General features: G+C 47.1%; 1 protein-coding gene across 1 annotated transcript; it reads right to left on the bottom strand.

Moving 5' to 3' along the window:
- Positions 1-175: 175 nt before the first annotated feature.
- On the bottom strand, positions 176-1689 carry FKBPL (FKBP prolyl isomerase like). The gene is made up of 2 exons (XM_024738626.1): positions 1481-1689; positions 176-1307 (listed from the first exon to the last, which is right to left on the bottom strand). The coding sequence occupies exon 2, from the start codon at positions 1231-1233 to the stop codon at positions 199-201; it is 1035 nt and encodes a 344-aa protein (XP_024594394.1). The 5' UTR covers positions 1234-1307; positions 1481-1689; the 3' UTR covers positions 176-198.
- Between the last annotated feature and the right edge of the window lie 9307 nt (positions 1690-10996).

The following is a 10996-nucleotide window of genomic DNA, read 5'->3' as shown; positions in this document are numbered from 1 at the left end:
GTGACCATATGGCTTTTTAATGGTAAAAGGGTAAAGGGGGACACTGAGACCACTGCTACCTCCCCTAGGAAGGCAAAAGCTGCGAGTGGGATATGGGTGAAACCCTCCCTCTGGGCCACCCCCACCCCCACCCCCCAAATCTCACAGCATAGACCACACTTCACAGGTTCCTGTTTCTTTTAAGGTTTTAACTTTTAATCAGCCAAACATCTTGCGCAGTCCCTGAGCCAGCCCTGCATCCTGTTTCTTTCCCTGAATGATCACCTTTCCCAGCTCCTCCTGGGCTGCCCGGTTTTTTGGGTCTACCGCCAGCACCTTCTTGAGGTCAGCAGTTGCTTTTTCCAGGTTCCCAAGAGCAGCCTGGGCAACCCCCCTTCGGTACAAGGCCTTTAAATGGCCAGGCTCCCGTTCCAGAACCCGGTCACAGCTCTGGGCTGCCAAATGGGGCTGCCCTAGCAGCAACTGACAGGCAGCCAGGTTGGCATGAAGGACAGTTCGTTCCGGAGAGCCAGGTGGGGGTAAAGTCAGCAACAGCCGAAGAGCCCGTCCATAGCATCGGGCAGCCGATTCAGGGTTCCCAGCTCGGAATAATTCTGTGCCTCTTGCACGTTCTTCCCTGGCCAGGGCCTCCTTCTCAGTGGCCTCCAGTTCCCAGGAGTCCCGGCCCTTGGTGAAGGAGGCCAGTGTGAGCCTGACAGGAGGTCCAGAGCACCCAGGGAGCTGAAGCTCTGCCTGCTCGCCTTGACACATGGACTCCAGGCATTTCTCTATGAGCTCCCCCCAGGTTTCTTCCCTCCATGGGCCTAACCCCATAGTTAGCTCTGTCCAGCCCTCTGGCAGCCCTGACCCCAAAGTAAATCCAAAAGCCTGTACCCGGCAGCGGGAGCCCAGCTTGGGTTTGTCCAAGCCATGGCCACGGATTATGATCTTCTTGACAAAGCTCCCATCCGGACAGTACCAGAGATCAGAGGCTTGAAGGGGCTCTGGCACCTCACTGGCTGAGCCATGAGACTTAGAGTCTCCTTCAAGTCCAGCGGCCAGTTTTTCAGTTTCTTGAGGATTCTCTAGAATTTGGCTGTCTGAATCTGGGCTCACTCTGAGCTCAAGGATTTCAGTAGGAGGGTCTCGGGGCTGCTGCCTAATCTGAGTAGTTAAATCAAGGTTCTTTTCCCATTGTTGCTGCGGTTGAGAGGTGTCCTTCTCTCCCACTGGATTGACTGGTGGCGTCTCCATTTAGGTACCTGGTCCTTTCCAATGTGGGTAAATAGTTTTGGTCAGAAAGGGATGGACCAGGTTCAGGTCCGCACCTGATTTAAAAAAATAAGTAAAAATAATGTCATTTGCAGGAATCTTATTTAGATTCCTTTCCCGGCTCGAGCCTCCGTTCCAGCCCCGAACTAACCCAGAACTATAAGTTCCACAATTCCCTGCGGCTTGGGTAGCCGTCCCAACTACGGACACCGATCGAGTCAAAAAGTACCTGGGCGGTCGAAGCGCCTCGCCTGGCGGCAACAGCCGGACCCTTCAAACCACCTCTCTTTCCGAAGCTAAGTGCTACTGAGGTACTGTCCTCGGAGTCTTGCCCCAGGCGGAGAGGACGGTCGGGGGTGGTGGTGGGTGGGCAGGGGACAGCTGGACAGATACACTGACGGCTAACCCTGGAGCCCGCGAGACAGCGAATCTAGTTAAAATCCTGGCGGCCAATCGGGAGGAGGGAGAAGTCAGGTTAGCCCGCCTTTTGGACGTGACGGCATTTCCCCCACACGCTCACCCGCCACACCCCCGTAACCGGGAAGCTCCAGGCCTTAGCAACCGAGCTAGGCCAAATCAAACCTGACTAGGCGAGGTACGGCTGGCCAGGCCACTGAGAGTGAAAATCTAGAGAAGGCCTGGAATGGGAGATTGGGGCGAATGAGAATATAGCGGGGAGTGGTGGAGCTGGTGTCACACGGCAGCGACCAGTCCTTATATCTGGCGACCTCAGGGCCGCCTGTGCTATTCTCCTTATTCCTGCATTCGGGGCTCGCAGCCAGAGTCAACCCGCCTGCTTCTTCGCCCGTTCAATCCAGGGTGCTTCAAAATAAAACCTTGCTCCCCAACCGGCCCTATTCCCTTAGGGGACCACCTGAAGCTTGCCTTACCTTTCACCCCATATTCATTAATGCCTTTCAAGCTCTTCTTCCACAAGAAATCTTAGACAGTGCTTTTCAAACTTTGACGTGCCTACACACTATCTGGGGAACTTGTTAAATTGCACGTTCTGAATTAGGGGGTCTAAGGTGGGCCCTGCAATTCTGCATTTCTTTTTTTTTTTAATTAATTAATTTTATTTATTTATTTTTGGCTGTGTTGGGTCTTTGCTGCTGCACGCGGGCCCTCTCTAGCTGCGGCGAGTGGAGGCCACTCTTCGGCGCGGTGCGTGGGCTTCTCATTGCGGTGGCTTCTCTCGTTGCGGAGCACGAACTCCAGGCACGCGGGCTTCAGCAGTTGCTGCACGCAGGCTCAGTAGTTGTGGCCCACGGGCTCCAGAGCACAGGCTCAGTAGTTGTGGCGCACGGGCCCAGCGGCGCCGGGCATGTGGGATCTTCCCGGACCAGGGATCGAACCCGTGTCCCCTGCACAGGCAGGCGGATTCTCAACCACTGCGCCACCAGGGAAGCCCCAATTCTGCATTTCTAACAAGATCTTGGCTGCTGCTGAGGCTGGCCATGGACCACAGTTTGCATAGTATGATTCTAGAATAACCTCATCCCATTCTCTTCACCCTTTGGTCTGTGCCCCTTTAGTTTTGTCATACACTTTGTACCTATAACTGGTATAACCTGCTCCACTGGGCGACCTGTGGAAAACTTGTCCTCCTCTTCCTAATAAAACATGTAGGTCCCCTTTGTGATTCAGGCTTGCTCATCCAGCTCCCTGCACAGGCTGGGCTACCACAGCTCTTCAGGGAAGGAGAATCCCACTCTCCGTCCTCACTTTGACTCCCTCTTCAGTTTGCTCTCTAACACCCGGCCATTGTGCCCCAGACTACAAGGACCATGCCAGGACAGCCAGGAGGGGAGGTAATTTCATCATTAGCCACAGACTTGTGTCAAAACAGTCCTCTCCGTTTTGTGTTGCGTCTCAGATCACTAACTTAGACTTTTTTTTCTCAAGTTTTATTTCTAGGTTCTGTACTCTAGTAACCTTAGTCCACTGCAACTAAGGCTAAATACTCTGATTCTTGGAATCCTTATATTCCTCTTGAAAATTAATCTACCTTTTCTCCCTCACTTTTCCCTGTTGCATTTCAGGGATTTCTGGGAAAGGCAGATAGTCTAGAATGAGTCGCAAAAGATTTGATTACATCCTAATCCCTGGACAAAGATTGCTAATTTGTATTATGTGTGCCTTAACTGAGAGGTCCACTCCAATGACCCTTCAAAGATTAGCTTCTCTCAATGAAAAGAAACTGTACTCTGTTACAAATGTATTGCTCTGTAATGTCTCTTACTCTTTTGTGTGTGTATGTTTCAGTTCCAACTGAACTGAAGAGGCAAGGACCTTGCCTCTATTTCTTTTGTGTTTTATCTCCTTCTTCATTCATTCATTCAACAAATATTTATTGAGCACCTGCTATGTTCCAGGCAGGATGTTAGGAACTGGGGATACATAGATGAATGAGACAGAGACAGTCCCTGCTCTCGTGGAACTTATAGTTTGGCCATGGAGAATAAGTAATTACAGTGGTATGAAGAAGCATGAGATGCTATGAGAGTGAATGAAGGATGAGGGACTATCCCTTGAGAATGAGACATTTTTGCTGCCATCTAAAGAATGAGTTAGAACTGAACCTCTGAAAATACACCAATAGACCCCATACTGAGAAACGCTGAATTAAATGGTCAACTTTATCTCCTTAGGTAACCCCTTGTCACCATCTGTGAATATATATAGAAACAAACATAGGCACCGAACCCCTAAAAACAGTAATCCAGGGACTTCCCTGCTGGTTAAGACCCCATGCTTTCAATGCAGGGGGCATGGGTTTGATCCCTGGCTGGGGAACTAAGATCCCACATGACTGTGAGGTGCTAAGCGTGCTATGCGGTGTGGGGGGAAAGGGGGGTGGGGGGAAGACAGTAATCCAAATCATCTAGAATGGAAATATTTTTATTTTTAAAAAGATGACCCAGGGGCTTCCCTTGTGGTCCAGTGGCTACTAAGACTCCACGCCCACAATGCAGGGGGCCTGGGTTTGATCTTTGGTCAGGGAAGTAGATCTCACATGCCGCAACTAAAGACTCCACATGCCACAACTAAAAGATCCCACACGTTGCAACAAAGATCCTGAGTGCCACAACTAAGACCTGGCACAGCCAAATAAATAAATAAATAAAACAAAACAAACAATAAAAAGATGACCCATTAAAATGAAAACACAAAAGTTAAGTTTTATAAGAGGACTGAAAAGTCCCCAGAGATGACATTCATGGATCTGTAGATTCCCCTGGGTCTCAGCTTGAGAAACACAGGTCTAGGAAGGGGCCAAGATGTGAAAACTCAGGGATGGGAAATAGCATAGGCTGTACCCCTAAAGTGTTAACTGCATGAATATTGACTGACTCACACTGATTGCTCTCTCCCAGTTCCCTGCCCCTGAGTCCTAGTATTCTACAGCTCAGTTCTCTGGAGATAGTCACCAAGGAATCAAAAAAAAAAAAAAAAGGAAAATAAGCCTGGAGGATTATATCCCCAAGCCTGTCTAGAGAACATGGGATCTCAGAGGATCTGGCCATATTCTGCTGCTCTCCTTGCCCTACCCCATAAAGGCATTGTTTTGCCTTCATTATAGATCTAATCTGGGGACTTCCCTGGCAGTCCAGGGGTTAAGACTCCACGCTCCCAATGCAGGGGGCACAGGTTCGATCCCTGTTCGGGGAACTAAGATCCCACATGCATGCCGGTGCAGCGGAAAGAAGGAAAGGAAGGAGGGAAGGAGGGAAGGAAGATCTAATCTGATGGCAGAACCCAAGGAGAGGTTCAGGAGCTGATGCAAGGTAATTTGTGAGCTGGTGGTTGTTCCGTGTTGTCTCAGCACACATGGAGCATATGACACTTGCCCTCTAAATGGGTGAAGTAACATTCTGTAAGCAGATAGAATGGGGGGGGGGATCCCCAGAAGAAAAGAACCAGATAATAGCTTTTTTAAAAAAATTTATTTATTTCTGGCTGCGTCGCATCTTCGTTGCTGCGCGAGGGCCTCCTCCAGTTGTGGCAAGTGGGGGCCACTCTTCATGGTGGTGCGCGGGCTTTTCCCATTGCGGTGGCTTCTCCTGCTGCAGAGCACAGGCTCTAGGCACGCAGGCTTCAGCAGCTGTGGCGCATGGGCTCAGCAGTTGTGGCTTGCGGGCTCTAGAGCGCAGGCTAAGTAGTTGTGGTGCACGGGCCCAGCTGCTCCGCCGCATGTGGGATCCTCCCGGACCAGGGATCAAACCCGTGTTCCCCGCATTGGCAGGCGGACTCTCAACCACTGCACCACCAGGGAAGTCCCCGATAATAGCTTTTAAACGTAAGAGAAGCCATTTTAGGCCTAAACCATTTTGTGATCTAAGCCTTGCCACAATGCTTGCCCTTGAACAGGTCTTAGTATTAATGATCTTAAGAAGTAACGATCCTTGGACTTCCCTAGTGGCACCTCAATGAAGAGTAGCCCCCGCTCGCTGCAACTACAGAAAGCCTGCGCACAGCAACAAAGACCCAACGCAGCCAACAATAAAGAAAGAAAGAGAGAAAAAAAGGAAGTAACAATAGCAAAGATAATAAATCAGTTGTAAAGACTCCCAGTTCTGTATCAATGATAAGAATTAGCCAGAAGCACTTTCTTGAGCCATTTTGCAGAATTTAACACCCCTCATAAGTGCTCAACCACCAGATCAACTAGCACCTGAAGGATACTAATGTTTCTGACCCTAATGACTTCAAACTAAAGCTTGGACTCTGCCGACCTTTGCCCCAATTCTGTGCTCCTCTGCTCAAGCCCCTTCAAGAATATGCATACTATGCCCAAGCCCCTTCATGAGTATGCTCCCTTAGCTGAAAACTTCCACAGTTTTGCTGTTTGAGAAGACACTGCTTTGGGAAAGATTCCTGGTGTTCTCCTTACTTGCTGTAAGTAGTAAATCCTTCTTCTACCTATCCTTGGCTTGGCTGTGTCTTTTGGCTCGACACACCAAGAGGTGAACCCAGTTTGGGGGTAATAATTCTTTTCTTATCTATTCAGTAACCCTTACTGAGTACTCAGGATTAGTCAGTGAGACATGGAAATAAATACAGAACTCCCCATCAGTAGGCTAACAAGGGTAAAGAGTTATAGTTAACGAAACTCCAGATGCAAGGGCAAAAGTGATAAGTGGAAGGGAAGCTATTTCCAACTGGGGGTGATCTGAAAAGGTCTCCAAAGGGTTGAGCCTTGGAGGATGGCCATAATTTTGACATGTAGAGATTGAAGGGATTTATTGCAGGTGGAGGAAGCAGCACAAAGCAGGAGACGTAAGGAAAGGAAAGCCACTTTACACCCATGTTATTCATCTCTGGCTTGTCAATTTCAGCTTCTCCTATACCCATTCCTGCTGCCCTGTCACCAGGCATCAAGCTGGTTGGAACTTTTTACACCCTCACATTCCCCTGAATTCCATACTCACCACATGCAACCATATGCTGTACTTATTTTCTGCCATTTATCATCAGCATAAGAGACAAAAATTCTAGCTTTCCAAAGGCTAAATACATTTCCCCTTCTGTTTAGCTTTGGTAGTTTCTGTGGCTTTTAGTTCTGCTGGGATTTATGTCAAAATAGTTCCTCTCCCCTCTCTGTTCCCAAACCATTTTGCTTATGCTTCCCTTATAGGCAGAGATTTCAGGCAGGATGAGGTAGTGAAAGGCAGCCTTTTCCACAGTGAAATGTTTAATTATAAGAGCTGGTCTTTACCAACACCTGACCACGCATTATGACCACAATACCAGACATTTCTTTAAGTGTCTTATGTATATTACCTCATTTCTCTTCACACAACTCCATGAGCTACTTATTCAGTCATTCAGCAAATCTTTACTGAGGGCCTCCTCTGTGCCAAGCACTGTGCTAGGTTCTGGGAATAAGGCAGTGGAAAAAAGCCCTGGATCTCTTGCAGCTTATATTCTACTGAAGATAATAGGCAATAAAAATCAACCAATAAAATATAATGTCAATTTTGTACAAGGTGGTATTAGATAAATAACTACACCAGAAAGGAAAAAATAAAGCAGCAAGTGCTATGAACACAATGAAGCAGGGTAAGGGAATGGACAGAAAACGCCCCCAGGTGTGCATGGTGCTGTTTTGAATCATATGACAAGGGAAAGTCTCCTTGTGGAGGTGATATTTGTGCAAAGACATAAATGACATAAGGGAGCAGGCACGCAGCTATCTGAAGGAAGGGTGTCCAGGGTGAGAAAAACACAAGCGCAGAGGCCCTGAGGCAGGAAGGAATTAGATTTTTATGCTAAATCATAGCAGCTAGAAGAACAGCAAGGGGGCCAGAGTGGGTGAATCAGAGTAAGCAAGGGAAAGAGTAGGAGGGGGTGAAGTCAGAGAGGTGGGGAGAAGCCAGGTCAGGTAGGCCTCATGAGCCAAGGTAAGTGTTTTGTTCTAAGTGTGATCGGGAGCCATCAGAGGGTTTGAGCAAGATGAGTGATATCATCTGCTAAGTTAAAAGATTACTGTGGTCTCTTCATGAAGGAAGGACTGTATAAGGCAAAAACCCAATTAATCAGGAAATCCAATTAAGGGGCTAGCCAAGGGACAATGGTAACACAGGAGCTTGGATTAGGGTAGAGGACAAGGGCCAAGGGCAGAGTCCTGAGGCCCTCTAATACTTAGGAGCCTGAAAGAGTCAATGAAAACTGAGAAGCAGCAGCAAATAAGGAACTAGGGGACACTTTCTTAAGCTGGATCCACAAAGAGTAGAAGTGAAGAAAGCATTTCAAGGAGGAGGGAGTGATCAACTGTGTTAAATGTTGCTAATGGTTCTAGACCAGAGTTTCTCAACCCCGGCACGTATAGGTTCCAAAGTAATTAAATGAATATCTTGCAGCTTAAGAAGTAAAATCTTTCTGCTATTGTTGACCCTCCCTGTGTATCCCTCTCCACTCAGTATTCTCCTGGGGGAGGGGCGGGTGGGAGAGGGGAGGATTGGAATTTGGGGTTAGCGGATGCAAACTATTATATATAGAATGGATAAACAACAAGATCCTACTGTATAGCACAGGGAACTATATTCAATATTCTATGATAAACCATAATGGATAAGATATATATATGTATAACTGAATCATTTTGCTGTACAGCAGAAATTAACACAAAATCAACTATATTTCAATTAAAAAATTGAAAAACAAAAGAATTCTCCTCCTGTCATGAGGTAACCACTATTCTGAACATTGTGCTTTTACTACATAGGTGAGTAGCAAAAGAGTTTTTGGGACTTCCCTGGTGGTCCAGGGGCTAAGACTCCATGCTCCCAATGCAGGGGCCCTGGGTTCAGTCCCTGGTCAGGGAACTAGATCCTGCATGCCGCAAAGAAGATCCCGCACATGGCAACTAAGACCTGTCACAGCCAAATAAATATATATATATATTTTTAAAAGAGTTTTTTCCCCTTATTCTCAAAGATGAGCTGTATTATTGCAGCGTGTTTATATGGTGATGGGAATGTTTCAGTAATGAGGGGAAAGCTGATTATGTGGGAGAGATAGGGGATAATTTCAAGAGTCCCATTTCTGTGCAGGTGAGAAGGAATGGGATCCCAGCGCCCAGATGGGATGGGGGCAGTGAGCAGGTCAGCTTCTCTGCAGTAACAAGGGGAAGGCATTGAATTCAACAGAGATGCAGGTGGCCTGGTAGATTTGGGGGTGGGACCATGAGGAAGTTCTTTTCTGAGAGTTTCTATTTTCTAACTGAGATAGGAAGAAAGGTGGTCATCTTATGAAATTGTGGTCTCAGATTTGGGGAATGTGGGAAAATGCAGGCTTGCAGGCCACACTGAAGGCGGAAAGGAAGCGAGACCAGTCGGTATGACTGTGTGTTTTTTCCCCAGACACATTCAGCTCTTGGGTGCAGGTGTGGTGCAGGCAGAGTTGGATTTAACCAGGGATAAAATGTGTTGAAGGGAGAGGGACCAAGAAAACAGTGCAAGGCCTGAGAGGCAATTACAGTGTTGAACCTTGGGATCTGCAGTAGGTATTGAGGTAAGTAAAAAATGAGGGTATCTAGCGGCAAAGAAGAGTGAGAGAGTCAATGAATGGGAGGTCCAGGTGGGGTTGAAGAATTTTTGGAACAGGGATACTGAGTGAAGGAGGAGGGGTGACATGAAAAGACTGAAGAGATTTTGGAGGGGAGGCAATTATTTGTGGTAACCAAGTCAAAGATGTGACACAGGGAGACAGTGGCTGGGGAGGGGGGAAACATCATTGGAGTCGAGGAAGGGAAGGAACTGACGAGGGTGCTGTATGGTTATCTACATGGATATTGAAGCCACCAAAAATAATGAAATGGCAGAGGTAGATGGTAGAGAGGAATGGTAGAGAGAAAGGCAGTAAGCTAGATACTGAATCTTCAATGAGGGTTCAGCAGGAGAGTGGTGATCCAGAATCGAATCATGGGGGAATCAGAGCTCCCAATAGCTGTTAGAGGGTCCAAAGACTCTCCTCCTGGAGGATAGAATCTCTGTTGATAGGAGGACAAGAGCCACGGGCATCCTTGCTCTTGGAGGGAGTTGAGGTAAGGTAGGAGGAGAAATGAATTGGAATACGCCTCCAAGGGAGGAATCTGAGTGAGGTGATGAGATCTTGGAGAAGTCATTTTCATTCACTTCTTTCTCTGCTTAATTCCTTTCCATTCAATTGAGTTCAAAGATTGACAGAAGAGCTTTTATCTGTGAGGGTCTGAAAACCAGAGATAAGCCAGATTTGGCTCCTGCCTTCAAGTAGCTGACAAGGTAAGGTGAGGACATCAAGATCTCAGCCGGAAGAGATGGGAAAAAATCCAGATAAAGTGAACAATGGGTATGTTTTAGACCCAGATACTTTCTCCTAAAGAAATTTGCTCTAGTCGAAGCCACACCTTTCGGCCTCTCTTCTCTGCGGTGGTCCCCAAAGTGCCTCTAAGCTTGTGATTCCCAACCTTGGCTGGGATCCCGACCTTTGGAATCCCCTGGGGATGTCTTTAAAAATATTGACGCCTGAGTCCCAAGAGATTGTGATTTAATTGGTTTAGGATGCGACCTGGGGTTTGGGATTTTTAAATGCTCCCCAGATGACTATAATGTACAGCCAGGGGTAAAAATCATGGCTCCAAGGAATGCCTGGAGCTATGTTTAGAAACCCACTGCTTTAGTCCAACCCGTAATAGAGAGAGATTCCCTCTTGCTGGAGTGAAGGGGTCAATTGATCTGAGCCTTGAAGGATAGGTACATTTTAGCCAAGTGAAGAAGCAGATGTGAAGGGAAGGAGAATATCGTGAGCAAAAGCTTAGATGTGGTCTGAAACACATGACAAGCAGCAAACAATTTGGTTTGTAACAGGCAGAGATTGGAGTAAGAGGTCTTAGATTTGAAGAACAGCTGGGTAAAGACCTGAAGTGGGAATGGTGAATAATACAGTTTGGTTCCAGAGAAAGCTGGATGATTTCAAATTACGGAAGAGGTTGAAGGCCAGATTAAAATTGTGTAACCGGGTGAGTAAACAATAGAGAATCTTGAAGGGCTTTTGAGAGGTGTGTTAAGGGGTTGTGAGAAGTGTGTTTAGGGAGGATAACCTGACAGCAGTGTCAAGGGAGACTTGAGGTAGGGAGAGGTAGGAAAGGGGAGCTGTTGCAATAATCCTAGATGAGGTCATTTTTCCAGCAAGAGTTGGGAAAAATTACAGATTCAAAAGACATTGTGAAAAAAAAAAAAAAAAAAAAAAAAAATGGGAGAGG

This window comes from Neophocaena asiaeorientalis, unplaced genomic scaffold (assembly GCF_003031525.2).
Source record: "Neophocaena asiaeorientalis asiaeorientalis breed wild unplaced genomic scaffold, Neophocaena_asiaeorientalis_V1.1 scaffold282, whole genome shotgun sequence".
Classification (NCBI taxonomy): Eukaryota; Metazoa; Chordata; class Mammalia; order Artiodactyla; family Phocoenidae; genus Neophocaena; species Neophocaena asiaeorientalis.
Note: the sequence above shows the minus strand (reverse complement) of the source record. Positions and strands in the feature narration are given on the sequence as shown.

What these genes read in the sequence shown, in the direction of transcription:
- FKBPL (XM_024738626.1), bottom strand. Translation starts at nt 1,233, where the DNA reads ATGGAGACGCCACCAGTCAATCCAGTGGGAGAGAAGGACACCTCTCAA.